General features: G+C 44.0%; 2 protein-coding genes across 3 annotated transcripts in view; one reads left to right on the forward strand and one right to left on the reverse strand.

Annotated features, from left to right (window-relative positions):
* Nucleotides 1-514: 514 nt before the first annotated feature.
* Nucleotides 515-15,361, forward strand: MSH6 (mutS homolog 6; the record flags this gene model as incomplete). Its single annotated transcript, XM_080341701.1, has 10 exons — nt 515-663; nt 2,067-2,269; nt 4,920-5,089; nt 6,541-9,085; nt 10,400-10,665; nt 11,227-11,344; nt 13,487-13,576; nt 14,268-14,422; nt 14,601-14,800; nt 15,280-15,361. Exons 2-10 carry the CDS (start codon nt 2,110-2,112, stop codon nt 15,359-15,361), a joined length of 3,786 nt encoding a protein of 1,261 aa, XP_080197827.1. The 5' UTR covers nt 515-663; nt 2,067-2,109.
* A 68-nt stretch (nt 15,362-15,429) lies between these two features.
* The window catches only part of FBXO11 (F-box protein 11), a 77,743-nt gene continuing 73,808 nt past the window's right edge, over nt 15,430-19,364 (reverse strand). For both annotated transcript variants that reach the window (XM_080341095.1, XM_080341094.1), the window contains exons 20-23: nt 18,734-18,841; nt 17,339-17,447; nt 16,832-16,930; nt 15,430-16,752 (exon numbers count right to left, since the gene is read on the reverse strand). In XM_080341095.1, the coding sequence (XP_080197221.1) occupies nt 16,623-16,752; nt 16,832-16,930; nt 17,339-17,447; nt 18,734-18,841 (446 nt within the window). In that variant the 3' untranslated portion in view covers nt 15,430-16,622. The remainder of the gene's footprint in view (nt 16,753-16,831; nt 16,931-17,338; nt 17,448-18,733; nt 18,842-19,364) is intronic.

Here is a 19,364-nt window from a genome sequence, read left to right on the forward strand (position 1 = left end):
CCCAGCGGCCTCACTGCAGACGCGGGGCAGGGTTACGCGGGCCGTGCTCGGTACGCACAGCCCTTGCTGCAGGAGGCAGCCTGCCACACGGGGGGCCCTGGGGCGCGCCAGGCGCTGTGCCGGCAGCGGGGAGAGGGAGGGCGGGCGGGCAAACACGGAGGGGTCGGCAGGAAGGGCTCGGGCAGAACCCCCGCGGCCGCGGTTCGGGCTGCCCGGCGGGCACGGGCGACACCCGAACCACCCCAGCGCAGCTCACGTGCCCCCGCGGCGGCGGGCAGCGCGTGCCGGGGGGCGGGCCCGCGGGGTGGCCACGCCCAGGGGCGGAGCGTTCGGGGGCGGGTTTGGCGCGCGCTGGCGGCGGGCCGCGCTTCCCGCCGTGGCCATGTCGCGCCAGAGCACCCTGCACCGCTTCTTCACCAAGGCCCCCCCGGCACCGCCACGGCCGGCAGCGGCACCGGCACCGGCGCCCGCCCCGCCGCAGGCCGGCGCGGGGACCCGCCGCCGTGCTTCTGGGGAGCAGAATGGCCGCGAGGCCGCCACCAGCCCCCCCGGCCCGGCGAGCAACGGCACACCGAGCGGCGGCGCGCCGGGCGGAGCCGCGGCCCGGCGCGGGGAGGCGGCAGAGAAGGGCGGACGGGCCGGCGCGGCCGGCGGGGCCCGAAGGTGACGGGCGGGGGGAGACGAGGCCGCGGGGGGCGGGGCGGCAGCGGCAGCGCGCGCGGGCCGCGGGAAGGGGGCGGGGCGGGCGGAACCCGCGGGGCGCCGGTGTCGCCCCGTTCCCGCCCCCGGGTGTCAGCGGCCTGCCCGGCGCGGGGGGCGGGTGCGGGGGTGCCCGAGCCCCCCCGGCCTAACGCCGGCACGGGTCAGAGGGTTCTGAGCTTTGGCTTTTCTGATGCCCTGAATTGCCCCTTTGTGTTCTGTGTCGGGGGGGTAGGTGTTTGAACCCCCAGTGGAGGGGGTGTCGGCGATGGTTTGGCTGCAGCCCACGGGGGTGCAGAGTGTGGGGGTGGCTGGGCTGAAACCTTGGGGGAGAAGGAGACAGCAAGTGAAAGCGGCATCAGGTGCTTTACGCTGGTGACAGGGTGTTTATTTATTAATTTATTTTCTGTAGCTTTAGGGTTTTTTGCAATCTGACCCTTTTCCTTTAGGTGCCATGTTGAGAATTAGTCCGTACAGGAAAACTTGCCTTAGTTTTGTAGGTTGACGATTCTTAATCATTGTGGTTGTAAGAGACCCTCAAGATCATTGAGTCCAGCCATAACCTAGCTCTGGCTCTAAGCCATGTCCCTAAGAACCTCTTCTATGTGTCCTTTAAACACCTCCAGGGATGGTGATTCAGTCACTTCCCTGCGCAGCCTGTTCCACTGCTTCACAACCCTTTCTGTGGAGAAGTTTGTCCTAATATCCAATCTAAACCTCCTCTGGTAAAACTTGAGGCCATTTCCTCTCATCCTGTCATTTGCTACTTGGGAGAAGAGCGCAACCCCCTCCATGCTATAACCTCCTTTCAGGCGGTTGCAGACAGCAATAAGGTCTCCCCTCAGCCTCCTTTTCTCCAGGCTGAAACAGCCCCAGTTCCCTCAGCTGCTCCTCATCAGACTTGTGCTCCAGACCCCTCACCAGCTTCATCGCCCTTCTCTGAACTCTCTCTAGTACCTCAAGTACTTATAATATGTAGTCTGCAATCTTTTAGTTACCATCTGGTTGGACCCAGTTACTCTCTCCCCCTCCCTTAAGGAATCAACAAAGAATCTTGTTATACCTGGATCTAGGTGGCCCTGCTGGGGCAGGAGGTTGGGACAAAATGAACTCCAGAGTTCCCTTCCAACCTCAGCCAGTCTTCTGTGACTATAAAACTCTGTGGGGACCCAGTAGAACTTGGATTAAACATTGTTTAAGAGAAGTATTGGTGGTGGTGGTAGAGGAAGATGGTATAATACAGGGTGCTCCACCTAGGAGCCTTCCTTCAGAGGGCAAGCTACTCAGAAGTAGGGAGCAGTTATGCTTATGAAGAGAGATTTCTAAATGTTCAAGTTCCTTAAATTACACACCTGTTGTCTTTGCAGTGTCTCCTGTGAGTATTCACCTGGTGACCTGGTCTGGGCCAAGATGGAAGGTTATCCTTGGTGGCCATGTCTCATTTACAACCATCCGACTGAAAGAACAATCATCAGAGGAAAAGGGAAATCCACTCGTGTCCACGTACAGTTTTTTGATGACAGCCCTACCAGGGGCTGGGTCAGTATTAAATATCTGAAGCCATATAAAGGTAAGAGAATGTCAATAAAACTTTTTGAAATGGAAATATGCCACCTGTTTTGGAAAAATAGGCATGGAGTATGGAGTATGCTATTCTGCACAGTGAAAAGCAGCAAAACAGAGACTAGCATTGAGTGGGGAAGCATGTTTTGTACTTTGTGAGTTAGAGAAAAGTTTTTGAGGGTTACAGGTGTGTTAGTGGCTATGCAGTTCTTTAAACATAAAATACTAAGCTCTCTTGTTCACTAGATTAGAACACAAACCTAAAGCTTGCTTATGTTTTAGAGTTTTTTTCTTCATTTTTCTCATCAATATAAAAATACCTAAAACATAAATCCACTATTTCAATTTTAGCCCTGATACCTTTAAAATATTAGGAATGTCAGCCCCAGGTTTTAAGCGGGTATTTAGGAACTGCAGTTTGTCCAGAATCAAAAGACTTGGCACAGGGTGTTAGATAACACCACAGCAGAATTCATTTTAGTTATTTCTTTTAAACAATGCAGTACATTTTGATTAATAAAATGTATTACATGAGAATTCAGAGCTTTTGTTAGGGTAGTGCTTGTAGTTACAGAGCAGGATTGGTGTTTATCTTGAAGAAATGACTTGACTAACTAATGAAAACCAAATGTAATCAAGAATTAAAACAACATTTTGCATAACATATCTCAATTTACTAATAGTTATGATCTGGTTTCTACTCATTGTATAATGTCACTGTTGCTGGAAACTGTAAATCATTGTCTGTACACTGTCAGGTGTAAATCATGTTGCTGAAAGCTGTCTTGTTAGACAAACAAGTATTTTGGTTCTAATATGGTATTTTTGATACACTGTAGGATTTGCTTCTGATGTCAGTGAAACAACTGAATTTAAACAGTTTCTTCCCTTTTACAAGTTTGAGTTCCATCTCGGGATCATGTAGTTATCTTGTTTTGGCTTATTTATACTTCAGTGTGCTGCACTTAAGCCAGTTAGTTTTAAATTTAAAGGGCAATATTATTACCATAAGCATTAGGATAATTTTATGCAAGTTTATATGGTTTATATGTATCTTTCCTGAAGGTATTTTAAAAGAATCGAGTATATTTTAGCAGCTTGCAGTTGCACTTAGAGGCAAATACAGGTAAGGAGAATCGATCTGTTTACTAAAGAAAACTGCAAAAAAAAAAGTATTTAAAATGTTTAAGCACAGAAACAAGGAATGTGGTTAAGAAAATGTGTTAAGAATGTGGTAGGAAAATGGAGAACCTTCTTACATTGTATTATTTTTTACCGGAGTGAGTACTGAGAGTGCAGGGCTCTAGCAGCGGGCGTGCAAGCAGAGTGTTACATACCAGTTGGTTAAGTGAATATGCACGTGTTGCACACTTGAGTATGCAGTTAAATTATATGATGAGATTTTTCTCCTTCCACTGTTAAATTGTCAACATTAAATGCAAAATATTTTTAGATTGTCTCACCGCATTTGCGAACCTAAGGGGGAGATGTGGTTTGTTAACATGTTGCACTTGTGCGGTGGAAGCAGCTACTTGTAACTCTGTGCTTTGCTACTGCCAGCTCAGAGCAATGAATGTGAGGAACAATTCTGTTTGGCTTGTTTCTGCGGTAGTGGGCAAACAACAAGTCGTCTGCCTTTTGTCTGCTGATGACTTGGAGCTGAAGGTTCAGTTCCAAGCAGCTTGTGGAGGGATTCACAGGAGCAGGTGTAAGAACCTGTCAAGCAGATTGTGCTGTAGCATGCAGACAGCTAAACTTAGAAGAGCAGAAAAAGGGATCGCCCTTCCCCATCTACAGCATACTCTTCTCTCCCCCTGCGTTCTTTCTCCAAGCTGAAGATTATTCCATTTTTATTCCATTCCATTATTCCATTATTATTCTATTTACTTTTTGAGCATGGCATTAAGGTGAATCTCAGCACCTTTGGGGATCCTTTCTAGAAAATCAGTCTGTAAGTTGGTTGGCTTTGGTTTCATCTTTGTTTACAGGTAGTGGAAGGAGGAACTGCGTTGCTCAAGGGATACGAAAGAGGATGAGGGAATGGTGAGGTTATTTATAGTGGGCTTTGCTTGATACCTTGCGGTGTCAGGGTAAATTGCCAGCGTGATTAATGGCCAGCTAATCGGCGTTGGGTGTGGAGGCTGTTCTGTGCTTACAGGAGCAGTGTGAGTGGCCAGCAGAGCTTTAGCCAGGAAGTTTGTGTCACAGATGACTGATTCCCATAACTTGAAGATACCTTTACGGTTGAACTTACCTGTTGTTACTAAAATAGACAAGTGGTCTCAGGTCTGCTGGCATAGAGTGTTGCTTTTCCATAGTGACTATAGTTAGTGTGAGGGTGTTTAGAGTTTAGCTTAGAAGTATTCAGATGTGGTAATGAGTTACAGAAATAGAAGCAATTCTTCAAGTGTTTATGTCCTAGGTGAGCATTCAATTTGTGAGTGTTGAGACTTTCTCTCTGGGTAGTTTATCAGGCTGAATGAGTGATGGGTTGCTATATTTAAGATGTGGTGGGAATAACTGATAACAACACAGAATGTTAGGTGATTATACTAGATGTCTGAATACATTTAAAAGTGCAGTATGAACCCCAACTAAAGGACTGACTAAATACTAGACTAACTTCAGTTTCTGACCAGTTATTTGCGGTTTTACAGGTTCATCAGATGGGGAGACGCTGAAGGGAGGTATGTTTTACAGCACAAAGCCTGAAATCAAAAAAGCCATGGTGCTAGCAGATGATGCAATGAGTAAAGATAAGACTCAGCGGCTTGAACTGGCAGTATGCAATGAACCATCAGACAGTGAGGAGGAGGAAGAAGTGGAGGTAAAATTTTTCCTACTTGCTGTCATTTTCAGAAATAGTGCTAGAACTCAGAAGCTCTCTCTTGCTGATAAGCATGGAATATCCTGCAGTTCTCTGGTACAGTCATCACAGCTCTTTAATCGTGCACGCATATGTATCCCTTTGTCTTTTTTTTTGTACTGCTTCTGTGTTGTTTGGTCATACACTGGTCTCTTACTTTTTCTAGTTGGAAAGACAAATCTAGTTTCTCTGGCCTTCTGTATAGTAAGGACTGACCTCAGAAATTACTTACTTTCTCTAATATGTATACCATCTCTTCATTGATTACTCCTGGTTAGACCAGGTGTCCCACTTACTTGCTCATAAAGTACTCTCTTTTTTCTGGTGCATCTTTTTATCTTCTCTATCTGCTGTTCGTATTCCAAGCTCCCCCTGGTTCTTAATCTGGAGCTTTCATTTGTTGTAATGTAGACATGTCTAACTTTCTGAGTGCCTGTCTTAAGGTGTTAAATTGGATTTTTGGAGCCTGCTCTCATCTTGTAGAGCAGCACTAGAATACAAGTTCTTGTACTGTTAACGCTAACCTGTTGGGGGGGGTAACTAAAATGAGGTCTTTTATTCTATTGTATTCACATATTTTGAATGATTCAAATATTATTTCATAGCACCACGTGCATTGGAACAGATTCCTTTGGAAAGGAATGGCGCGAGGAAGCAGTCAGTGGGACAGTGGTTTTCCTTATCTGCTGTCACCATGGCCCATCTACTCTTTGTCCAGTGTGACATTGCTCTGAGGGACATGTGCCACTCCAAGCATGGTGTCACATTTGTGGCAACAGAACAGTGGGTGCCAGCACTTTGTACTCATTGCAGCCCCTCCGCTGCTGTTTCTCCGTTCTTTAAGTTTCAGGCTGAAAAGGCAAATACTGGAGTTTTGTTTCTTTCTCCTACACTTGTGTGATGTTCTTGAAGGTTACTATAGGTTAGTATGGCGTAGGTGGAAATAGGTAGTTAAAAAAAAAGGAGGGAGAGGGGGCAGGGGACAAAACTCACATAGGCTAGTACTAAATAGGCTGCAAAACGCAGTCACATTTCTGACATAGGTCGGCAGGAAAAAAAATTACAGCACAGAGCTTATGGAGGCGTTTCTCTTTTGTGCTGAATTTCTTGTACCATATTCCTTCTGTCTAGTTTAAATGTTTTGTTCATCAGTATCACTTATGCAAAGTAACGAATGAGGCTGTAAAGAATACAAAGAGGATTAATTATGCCACCAGCTCACTTGCTGGTAGCAGTTCATTACCCAGTAAAAAAGTATTTGAAAGTAAACAGAATTGGCTGTGGCTCTGCTCTCTCTTGCTTGAAGCAGAATAGCTACTGCGTTATTGCACGTTTTTGCACTTCTTTTTGCAGCAGCGATACTTTGTTTTGTAGCCAGAATTTTCTAAAGGTAAAATTATTTCTCTTTCCAGCAGACGAGTGAAAGCGCATCAGGCAACAGCGATGACTGCAATAGCGAGGAGGATGTGAAGAGCAATAAGCGAGTCATGAACAGGGAAAGTGCCATAAAAGCCAAAAGAAGAAGAGTGTTGGATTCTGACAGCGATCACGATGGCTCTGATGCGGAGTTCAAGCCTGATGTGAAAGAAGCAGCAAGCAGTGAGGAAGCTAGTAGTGGGGTGGATGAAAATGAATCTACCAACACAGAGACAGATGAAGAGAGTGTTGCAGAAAGTCCTGTAAAAGTCCCTTCTAAACGAAAGAGAAGAGAGATAAACAAGCCCGCTAAAAGGAGTAGCTTAGAAAATGAACGCTCTGAAACGCTCAAGAGAGCAGCGCCAGTTTCTTTGGAAGCCAAGTCTAAGCTGACATCATTTGCAGCGCCTGAAAGTTTTGAATCTCAAGCAAATGCTTGCAGTGGAGGCAGCAGTGGCTTTGCCGTGTGGGAACACGAAAAGCTCGAGTGGCTGCAGGAGGGGAAGAAGAAGGATGCACACAGGAGACGGCAGAATGACCCTGCTTATGACCCGTGTACTCTGTATGTACCTGAGGACTATCTCAACAAGTGTACACCAGGAATGCGGAGGTGGTGGCAGCTGAAAAGCCAAAACTTTGATGCTGTGATTTGCTACAAAGTTGGAAAGTTCTATGAGTTGTATCATATGGATGCAGTCATTGGCGTAAATGAGTTGGGCCTGATCTTCATGAAGGGTACTTGGGCTCATTCAGGTTTTCCAGAAACTGCGTTTGGCAGGTTCTCGGATGTTCTAGTGCAGAAAGGCTACAAGGTAGCCCGTGTTGAGCAAACAGAAACTCCCGAAATGATGGAAGCGCGCTGCAAGTCAATGGCCCACTCAACAAAATTTGACAAGGTTGTACGCCGAGAAATATGCAGAATCATCACCAAAGGAACCCAGACTTACAGCATTCTGGACTGTGATCCTTCCGAGAACCATAGCAAATACCTTCTGTGCGTTAAGGAAAAAGAAGAGTCCTCTGGACAGCGTGTTTACGGGGTCTGCTTTGTTGACACGTCAGTGGGGAAGTTTTATGTCGGCCAGTTCTCAGATGACCGGCACTGTTCGAGGTTTAGGACATTGGTAGCACATTACACTCCTGTGCAGGTGCTGTATGAGAAGGGGAACCTGTCTGTGGACACACAGAAGATACTGAAGGGCTCACTTGTTTCCTGCTTTCAGGAAGGGCTGATCTCTGGTTCCCAGTTCTGGAATGCATCTAAAACACTAAAAGTCCTTCTCGAAGAAGAATATTTCAAGGAGAAACAGAACTCTGAAAATGGATGTTCTCTGCCCTCTGTCATCAAATCTCTGACTTCAGAGAGTGACTCGCTGGGATTAACTCCTGGTGAAAACAGTGAATTAGCTTTGTCGGCTCTTGGGGGTTGTGTCTTCTATCTCAAAAAATGTCTGATTGATCAGGAGCTGTTGTCGCTGGCAAACTTCGAGGAGTACGTCCCCGTGGATATCGATACTGCCAAAACCATTAGTTCCCGTAGTTTCTTTGTCAAAACTGACCAGCGGATGGTGCTGGATGGAGTCACCCTGATGAACTTGGAAGTCCTGCAGAACGGGACCAACGGAACCACAGAAGGTACTTTACTGGAAAGGATTGACTCGTGCTGTACGCCCTTTGGGAAGCGACTGCTGAAGCAGTGGCTCTGCGCTCCGCTTTGTAACCCTAAATCCATCAACGATCGTTTAGATGCCATTGAGGACCTTCTGGCAGTGCCACATAAAATGTCTGAAGTTAGTGAGCACCTGAAGAAACTTCCTGACCTTGAAAGGCTGCTCAGCAAAATCCATAGTATTGGATCACCACTTAAAAGCCAGAACCATCCTGACAGCAGGGCCATCTTTTACGAAGAAATCAAATACAGCAAGAAAAAAATTGCTGACTTTTTGTCTGCGCTGGAGGGGTTTAAAGTAATGAATGAGATTGTCGATGTCATGGAAGAAGTTGCCAGTGACTTCAAATCTAAAGTCCTCAAGCAGCTGGTCACCCGCAAAGCCAAAAATCCAGACGGCCGCTTCCCAGATTTGAGTGCAGAGCTTAAAAGATGGGATACTGCTTTTGATCATAACCAGGCTCGAAAGACAGGAGTGATTACTCCAAAGGCGGGTTTTGACCCCGATTATGATAAAGCACTACAGGATATTAAAGCTGTTGAGGAAGATCTTCACAAGTACCTGGACAAGCAACGCAAACTGCTTGGGTTCAAATCCGTGCTGTACTGGGGGGCAGGCAAAAACAGATACCAAATGGAAATACCGGAAAGTGTAATATCACGTAACCTGCCTGAGGAATACGAGTTGAAGTCAAGCAGGAAGGGATACAAACGTTACTGGACCAAGGAGATCGAGAGGATGCTGGCTGCAATGCTGAACGCCGAGGAGCGCAGAGATGCAGCACTCAAAGACTGTATGAGGCGTTTGTTCTACAACTTTGACCAAAACAGCAAGGACTGGCAGACGGCTGTGGAATGCATTGCTGTGTTAGGTGAGAGGTTTTCTTCTCTCTGACATACGGTAAAGATACCCTTGCATAGTAAATTTTGAAATCTCATCTGGATAAGCAAATAAGGCTCGTTGCGAGCTCTTAATTTGTAGTTTAAAAACTCCAGTTGTGATAACAGCGTTGATAATGAACAGTGATCACTTGTTTCCTTCCTGTTGGTAAATGGCAGAAGAGTTGCTGGGTCTTGATGTTCGCAAGCTCTTTCTTCATTCCTGCCGTGTGATTTGTGGGTGTGCAGCTGAGTGTTTCCCACAGTCAGCATAGCCTGGGGGGTCTCTCACTGCTTCCCGCATTCTCACATAAAGATTAGCGGCTTTTTATTAAATGAAGGCAGTGATGCAGGTGGAGGTGTGAAAATCTAACCTGCTAGTCATCTCCTTTCCACCTGAGCAGTGCGCTTTCTCAGCAGCCTTTAAAAACAATGAAGTGATCATTTTCACTGCATTGAAGGAACTAATCTAGTAGGAAGACTTCCTCGAATCTTCCTTAAATTTCTGGGGTAGAACAGTCTCTTTATTCCCTTCTCAGGACCAGCGTACTCTGGCACTGTGAATTTTCCTTTGTTCCGGGGACAAATGAGAGCGCTCTCTGAATGGCTGCGGGGCAGACAAGGGAGAACGGGCGGGCAGTGATTTTTCACTAGGAACTGATTTTCTGAGGGAGCTGGAAGAGCTGGGAAGCCCTTAGATGAGCCACACCACCCCGATGTCAGCTGAGAGGGCTCAGCTGTAATACGCGTACATAAAGGCTCTAAAATCGCATAACATGGTCTCATTTTGTAGGTAATCGGTTTAGATCCTTAGAGCGAGGCTAATTGAGGGCGGGAGTGCTGCTGCTTTCCGCTAGGCCAAAGTAATTTTAATATTTAGATAAATTCGTTCTGGCAACTTTCAAGCAGTATTATGATTCTTAACAAGGTCATTCACTGTCAGAAAGGCTGATTTCCTCTTGTTCCAAATTAAAAAAAAATGCAATAAAGTATTTTATACATGTACATTAAAAAAATAGCTTTTGGAGTGAAACAATGCAGATTTTAAATACTTTTAAACTGTAGAGAGGAGGATTTTTAATCCGACATCAGTAGAAATCTGGAAGGAATGAGGAAAGACATTGTGAATATCCGCACCTTTTGTTTGTTCTTCCGGAGTACTACTTGGATGTTTTCCTTAACAGGAAAATGGAATGGAAATAGAAAATTGTGTTCACAAAAATGCTGTTTGATGAGTAAACGCATTCCAGTGAATGAATATAAAAAGGTGAAAGCGTCGCTTACTGGAATTTCTCTTAATCTTATAGATGTCTTGATGTCCCTTGCTAACTACAGTCAAGATGGTGATGGACCACTGTGCCGACCTGTAATTCTGCTGCCTGTGGATAGTGCTCCTCCCTTCCTGGAACTTAAAAATTCACGCCATCCGTGCATTACAAAAACTTTCTTTGGGGACGATTTTATTCCTAATGACATCGTGATAGGCAGCAAAGATGAAGAAAGCGGTAGTGAAGCTTCCTGTGTGCTCGTAACTGGCCCGAATATGGGTGGCAAATCTACACTCATGAGACAGGTGATTGACCATCTATATAAGATCAGATGTTCCAGAGCGTCTCTGTGTTTTGCATACGGGAGTTACATGACTGACTGTAAATGTTAAAGCGGGTCCCAGCAGTGGCCTTCAGGGTGTGCAGCACTGCACAGCAACTACACTGTAAAGACAAAATGTAATCTGGTAGAAAATGCCCATGTCTGGATAGGAGATTTTCTACTTCCACTTGTTTTAGTGAGGAACAGGTTGTATTTCTCTTATGAGAGATAGTTGGGAAAAAAGGGTAGAGTATCTTATCCAGGACTTGGCATCATCTGGGAAAAGATGCTTCTGCAGGTTGAACAAGATGAAAATAGCACGAGGGAGTTTGCTGTGGTAACTGGTGTGTTGAAGCTTTCAGAGTAGGTCAGTCCTACTGGAGATTGTGATGCTGCAGCCTGGAGCTGCTAAAGCAGTAGGAAGCTTTATGTACTCCAGTCTTTGTTTTAGGGGAAATAAAGTTCCATTCCCTCGTTCTGTGTGTGGAACTGAAGCTCCAAGCATGTAGTAAATATTTACATGTTTTTACTGTTTGTTCCACAGGCTGGTCTACTGGTTATAATGGCTCAACTGGGATGCTACGTACCTGCTGAAGTCTGCAGGCTTACGCCGATTGACAGAGTATTTACCAGGCTTGGCGCCTCAGACAGAATTATGTCAGGTGAGTTTTGAAATCCAGCCGTCCAAAGTGCTGTTGCCACTGAGGGAGTTTTTGTTGCTTCGAGTGGCAGGTCGGAGCGGGACAGTCTGCGCATTTCTCAGGGAGAGCTTTGTTATCTCTCGTTGTTCAAACAGGATATGCTCGATTTGTTTGATATGCTTGTACTCCACTATTTCTGACAGACACATAGGATCACTTTTTAATGAATTTTAACATTAAAAGCCTGCCTTCCAGCTGGATGCAAGTCTGAGGAATATCTCTTTGGATATTGTACAGCTGATTGTGTATCTTCTTGCAAGTGTTCTGGAATAGGACACAGGTGGCTGTTGCAGGGTTGGTTTTGTACCTTCTCGCAAGGACCAGAGCTCCCTTATTTCAATCGCAACCCCTGCCTCATGTCTGAAATCCGATTTCTTCAGAGGGGCAGGCTTCCTTCTTGGAAGCAGGAGTTGAATTTTTGGAGTATTTTATTTATTCCATGGAGAGGAAGACAGAAGTGGAGGATGACACAACTGAAATGGGAAAGTCTGCCTGTCATGGGACTAGAAAAACAAAGTATTTTTTGGTGTTAATAAGAGTAGTATCACAACTCATTTAGGGAGGGTACAGATTTTTTGTTGTCTTTCTGCTGGAAAATGTGGGTCAGTGGATATGAAAGGAATCAAGTCGACTGAACTTGTTGCACAGAAGGAATTTGGAAATGAATCATTCTGAGTTCTTAATTAAAAAAATATTTACACTTCCCCAAATCAAGGCTTTTCTTTGCAGCTAGAGAATTTCATTAAGGCTTTCTTTGCCCAGCTATTTTCCATTTAGTTTAAGTACAAAAGTCTTAAGAGTGGAGGAGCACTAAGGTGCTTATGGTAGAAATGAAAACTCCCTTTTCTGCAGGGTAGAGGTGGTCTAGAAAAAGGCAGCGTTTCCAGGTTTTATTTTTTTCTATCAGCTGAGAGTTGTTCTTTTCCAAATATCTGCACAAATGTTTTAACATTTCACATCATGAGGCTGAATGGTGCACAGCAGAACGAGCTTTGAAATATGTTCTTGATACATCAGTTTCCACACTGTGCAGAAATGAAAACACAGTAGAAGTTGTTCCATGGCAGGAATTTTGCAATGGATGTCAACAGGACTTTCGTGAAGTAAATTTTAAGTAATATAGTTTTTAAATTGCCTGTGACATTTTAGGGGTTTATTTTCTGAAGTGAATAGATGGTTATTCCCAAACATTGTTGAAAACTTCTCCAATCCTGGAAATATCTTTAAATAAATGTAGAAAATCAGGTTTGCTGGACACTGCTTAATAGTTCACATTGAAAAAACTTGTTAGAACACAGCAGTGCTCGTGCAGCGTGAGTACAGGTAGTAAATACTTGTGTGCTCTGAAATTACATTCATTGCTGCTGCATGTGATTGTTTGGGATGAGCCCTACAAAGAACTAGTAAATCTGGACTTCATCCGTGTTGATTTATCACACGCAAGGGTCTGAATAATTGTGTACTTCTGCTTGTAAGCTGCTAAAAACCAAGTTCAGGTCTAAATTTCAGGCGTTGTGTTATCTGGGTTGCTGGGAATCCTGTGAGATGTTCAGTCCTCATCAGCAGTATATTTCATTATACTTAAGTAGAGTACATATGAGCACAGCCTTAATTATCTGAATAATTAATTACCTTATGACATCAACAACCAAACCAATAAGTCCAGTGTCTTGGTTTTTTTAAAAAAGATTTTCTGTTTGGTTTTTCATACAGAAAAGCTGCACACCTTAGGCCTGCCCTCATCTGCATTTAAGAGACAGGGCACAAGATTTCTCCCCATCTTGTCCCCTTTGTGCCCCTGGTTTTGTCCAGCAGGTACATCTCACCAGTGCTATTGAAAGTGGACACATAAGGTGGCCCTGAAATTATTTACTCAATTGGTTGTACTTGTGTCCATGTCTGTATTATTAAGCAATCAAACCTTGCTTTTTCTAGCAAATGGAGTCTCACCGCTTCCATGCTGTGAAGAAGCTTTATATTTTCGTTCATTGCTGTCAAGCTTCATTTTTAGCTTGACTGAGGCCCAACTACAGATTAAATGGAGTTTTGGTTGTGCTATACAGATATTTGAATAATACTTCATGGCTCTTTTTTGTTTTAAAGGTGAAAGTACCTTCTTCGTTGAGTTGAGTGAGACTTCCAGCATCCTCCAGCATGCAACAGAGCACTCCCTTGTTCTTGTGGATGAGCTGGGTAACGAGCCTGTTTTGTAATAGATGGAAATTAAATTTCAGATTCAAGACTAGGTGTTGGGTTGTCTAAATGGCAACCAAGTACACAGGGGTAACTTTATCTTAAAATGTTTCTAATGTTTGACTGGTTAGTATATGTAAATCTCTCTAAAGCAGGGGTGTCAAAATCATTTTCCCTGGGGGCCACAACAGCCTCGTGGTGCCTTCAAAGGGCCAAATGTAATTTTAGGACTGTATAAATGCAGTAGTTACATCCATACAGTCCTAAAATTACATTCGGCCCCTGGGGAAAATGAGTTTGACACCCCTGCTCTAACAAATGTATTTTTTAGGTGCCCTGGCAACTAATACAGTACCCACCCCACCCCCAATCATTAATAGCCTATTTCTGGCAGAGTTTTCCTGCTCTCCTTTGCATAATTACTTGCAGCAAACCAGTAGCAAGTCCCAAGAGAGCAGAAACGTGTGGTTTTGTGGGTTTGTGTTGTGTTTTGTCTTTCCCTGTGGTGCAGAAGTGTGATTGTCAGAAGGCAAATACTGAGGTCGCTTCGCCCTGGGGCTGGTGGCTCTGGTTCCTCCCTGCTGTGTGTCAACCTTCCATGTAGCAAGGAGGGAGAAACACAAACAATCCACATTGAGGCACGGCAAGCAATGCATTGCATTTGTCTTTTGCTTCCCAATGTCTCCTGCAGGCAGAGGCACAGCTACTTTTGACGGAACAGCTATAGCGAGTGCAGTTGTGAAAGAACTCGCGGAGCGAATCCGGTGCCGGACTCTGTTCTCCACGCACTACCACTCGCTGGTGGAGGATTACTCGCACAACGGGGCTGTGCGCCTGGGACACATGGTGTGTATAAGCTGTAATGCACGGGATTTGTCCTTGTGGGTGGCGGAGCTCCTGCTGTGTGTGCTTTTCTGCACTCTGCTGCCCAGTCACAGAGGCATCCTGAGGAAAGAATGTGATGTTTCTCCATGCATTTGTAAGTAAGCAGTACATACCCTAACTCATAACTTATGCTTTCCAGGCATGCATGGTTGAAAATGAGAGTGAAGATCCCAGCCAGGAAACAATTACGTTCCTGTATAAGTTTATTGAAGGAGCGTGTCCAAAGAGCTATGGCTTCAATGCAGCAAGGCTGGCTGATATTCCAGAGGAGGTTATTCAGAAGGGGCACAGAAAAGCAAAAGAGTTTGAAAAAGCAACCATTTCACTGAGAATATTTAGGTAAGGCCTTGGTTTTTCCATTTTTAACTTGCACGTTGCTCACCAGGCATCCATTTTAAAGTCTGGGCAGTGGCTTTTGCTCATAGTCTCCCCAGCAGAGGGGGAAGTTAAAACTGCTTTTGTGAGTATCAGATACACCTCACAAGCAGTGAGGGAGAGAAGTACTAAAGCCTGACTCTAAGATGGCAGATTTAATCAGTACGGTGGTATTTTAACCTTGGGTCACTTCACTGTGCTAGAGCTTAAGGTGTAGAGAGGTGCTAGGCTAGCTGAGCCAAGCAGAGGGAATGTGTGAAGAAGCCCAATGCTACTGGGGCGCTGGAGAGTGTCACAGTCATACTGGAGGCCCTGGCTGCTGCCCCATCAGGCAGTGACAGCTCCTGGCAGCTTCTCCACCATGCACAGAACGGCAGCTCTGTCTGCTGAAGCTGGGCAAGAACAGGAAGGTTGGGCTTTGCTGACTTCGTTATTTCCCTTAGGTATCTGTGCCAGGTGGTGGATGGTGCAGCAAGCAACGCAAATGCTGTTCAGAAACTCACCGCTATGATCAACCATCTTTAAGAACACAAGTGTTTTTGTACTGGCAGGTTCTCAAAAAGGTGGTATCAGACAACGTTATGATCTAATAAACTTTATTTTTTAAAAATGACCATTTTTCCATTGTCTTTCCTAGGAAATTAAACCCTTTAATTCTTACCTACCCTCTACATAATGGTTATTGAGTACTCCACAATATATTAAGTCTAGATGTTATGGTACATGCATACACTTTCAGGCTGTTGATTACCCACTGTCACCAATACACATAAATGGAAAAAAGCTATGAAACTGTATAGGGCTGTATATATACTTGTCTCAGCTTCATTAGAGCAGGAAATTGCTGTGATTTCCAGCAGGTTACATAAGTAATGTCCAGACTGTTCAAAAAAAACTATGAACAGAGTAAAGTACAAGACTGTTTTGAGGAGACTTTCTACTGTGTACTTTAAAACATAGTAAAATTTCATTCACAAAACTTAGTTACATGGGTACTTTGTTTTATAGTGCATTAGAGTCTAGGAAGTCTCATTAAAACACTCGCTTTTTTTGTTAGGGTGGTTTGAGTACAGACTATTGCTGGGGCAGGGAAGGAGATTATTCTAACTTCAGAGGACACCAGAAAAATTGCTGGATATAATTTAAGATTAGTGTTTTCTCTTTCATAGAAAGAACGTACATACTGGGACATGAGTACAGTTACAGCAAGTCTAGGTGTGCTAACAAAACAGGACACATTCAAGTACAATAAGATTTTTTTGCTTGAAATTAGAAACAAACTACATGAGATTAAAGCATTAAAATCATATTTCTCAATCTGAATAAATGTTAAAAAAAAAAATCAAAAGAAATGCAGAAGTGCTAGCTCACATTTTTTACCATGTTACAAAAGCAATTGGTACCCATGTCCATAAAGGCAGCAACAAAGAATGCTGCTCGTCTACAGAATAGTACTACTGCAAATTGGACTGCGTTTCAATGCTACTTGTAAAAACACCAGCTTTCAGAAGTTGGTATCTGTACAAAATTGCAGCTTATTTTTCTTCACTTCTGTCCCTTCAAAGTCTTTGTTTACACAGTAATGCTAAAACGCCCAGTTCTGTTATCCTGAGTCAACATATTGCCACTTTCTTTTTTGGTAGGTTGAGCTCCATAGTGTCAACACCTCACACATCCGCTTTAATACAGTCTCTTTCTGCAGAAATGGGCAAGTATAACTTCCTCCAAAAAAAAAGTTTTAACAGTTATGATATTAGAATGGCAGGACTTTCTTTCTGAAAGGAATTCAGTTGTGCTGCAATGTATTAGATTCTATAGGTGGAGCAGAGTCATATAGTGTATCTGTATCATGTGTAGGTTCTCCAGCAAGCGTACAGGGGTTAGACAGTGTTCCAGCACCACAGTCACAGAAAAACCTAGGAGGAAAGAAAAGCTCTTTAGTCTCTGCTTTACTTGTGTTATCAAAACCACTCAAGATACTAGTTTGAAACGTACCTATCATGTCTAATGAATTCTACGTCATGTCCTTGATGGCACTTCTTGATGCAGTTCACGCATATGGCATTGCGGTCCGTGGTGTTACAGGTGTGACACCTGAGGTAAAATGCATCACATTAGGCACAAATCAAAAACTGATGCGCTGAGTAAAGTGCTTGGGGAAGGTGTGGGGGAAAAAGAACACCAAGGAAAGGATGCGTGCAAAACACGAGAACTTGGTAATTTTACATGAACTAGGATTTCACAGCACACTTTCGCTGCTTGTCTCAAAAAAGCAGCTCTGCTGTGTAATCCCTCAGGTTCATAGTAACAAAATTTCCCTCAAACCCACCGTAAATTCCAGACAATGGGAACTTGTTTAATCCCCTCCTGTTGCAGCTGAGGAAGGGCACACATTTGTGTGTTAACAGACAGGACAGGAAAACTGTTTTAGGGGTCTTGCTGAAAAGAAAAATTGTGTTTGTTTGAAAGCACTGCTGTAGGTGACAGAAAATAACCTGTTACCTGTAGAAGTCATGCATCGGATAGCTGGTGTAACTGGATATCTTGTATAAACACTGGCCTCTACTGACAGCTTTTTCTATGGCATCTTGATTGTTCATTATTTTGTTATCTGTTGGGGAAAGAAAAAAAAGCCAAGAACTAATCACACCTGGATCGGTGACTTTTTATTTCTTGAGGTGGTAAAGCAGAGCGCCCTCCCCATGGCTTTTTAAGAGCTAAACCTATTAGGAACAGTTCTATGCCTGCATTTTAGTTTTGGCATTGAGGCATATCAAATCCTCAGTGCCAGAGGACAAGGCAGATGCCCAGACAGTGCAGTGCACTCAGACCAGAGACTGTTCCTCTTTGCACATGCATAAAATACCTGATCAATGTTTAAATACTCTTTGTGAACTGGTTTTTGAATAGATGGTTAGAAAAACAAGCTTGCCTCTTGGGCTTACATTTTCTTTTGAGAAGTCTGAAAGCCTCTTGCCTACCATTAGGACTTTTACACACCCCTCCGGAGGCAGAAAAGCTCGTCTCTTCCCCCCAGGGAGTTTAAGGCACTTTCCACCACAACAGAAGTGGGAATTAAGTCTGACCCCCTCCAGCATTTAAAAGGTATGTCCAAGCCACAGCAAATTTGTAACCCTCTCCTGCTATTTAGCTACTGGATTGTCTGTCGAGTCCCAAAGCGCACCTCAAACTGGTTTTGTCTGCACCCAGTACCATCGCACAGACTGACCCAGGAGCTGTGAAGCGCAGAGCCAGGGCCTGTGTTCTCAGTGGTGTAAAGAACTATCCAGGTAAAGGCAAACAAGTGCAGCCGAAACCTCTGCAAACCAAACCTTTTTCTTCTAGGATAACCTGCCAGAGCTGTCTGGCGTTCACAACCATCACTCCAAGCTCCTCCAAGAGGATCTTGTTTCATGCATACTCCCTTACTAGACATGGGCATTTTATGCATCTAGACTGTTCCTATTTTCTGAAAATAGTGGGATTGTGGATATTCATGTTTTTACATCCCAAAAGCCAAGTGAGGCATGTTTCTTTACTGGACACTTGTTTTCAGATATGTGACAAGATTTTCCATTACACTAACTTAGAATTGAAATTCAAGATGGCCAAAGACCAGTACCCAGTTCAGGAAAAATTCTGAGACAAAAGAGCTACTAGTTACAGAGGTGAACTATGATAGGAAAACCTGAAGTTACCTTTGAAAGTTTCTGGCTTAAAAAAACCAAACTAAAATAGCTTAGCCTTCAGCTGAAACTCTTAGTTACAACTCAGCTTAAGGTGGTAGCAAATCTGAGCCGAAAATGGAAAAAAGTGGTATGATAAACCCAAAAAGCAGCATCAAATAAGAAAAAAATGTAAAGTGAACAAACACAACCAGTAAGGGCTCCGGCTCACCTTTCATCGTGACATTGACACCAGATGCTAGAAATAAACCTCCAAAGCGGTTGTTGAAAATCTGATTGCCTTCTAATGTTGCAGTCGCATGATTTGTTATTTCAATACCTTTATTGGGAAAGAAAAAGGGGAGGAAGAGGGAGAGTTAAAGCCTTAGTGATTGTGCAGTTGTACCTTTCTCATGAACTGTAGTTTGTTTATTTTTTTAAACCATCATAAACTCAGGAGAAAAAAGGAAAATGACATCCCTGGGAACTGCACTGTAATTTGCTATAAAACTGAAGTCCAAATACTTCTGTGGAATCCTTTCAAAGAGCCACAGCTGGCATGCATGGCTTCTGGCAGTAACAATATACTACTAGTTTATCTGATAACAAACCAGTACTATGATCAGGTATTTTCAAGGGGGATATGATTTCTGAGTGCTTAAAGGTGTCATCTTTACGTATACTTGAAAGTTCTTGTGCACATACCTTACCCTTTTTAAAATATCTTTTTAAAAAAGTTCTCAAGATGGGCACCTAAAATTCATTTCTTTAAAGCTCAGCTTTTATCAGTAACTCGTGTCTTCCGAGTCATTTGTCCAGGACTGCTCTTGACAGCAACCTATCCTTCCCCCCCACCACACTGA

This window comes from Nesoenas mayeri (genome assembly GCF_963082525.1).
Source record: "Nesoenas mayeri genome assembly, chromosome: 3".
In the NCBI taxonomy this organism is placed as follows: Eukaryota; Metazoa; Chordata; class Aves; order Columbiformes; family Columbidae; genus Nesoenas; species Nesoenas mayeri.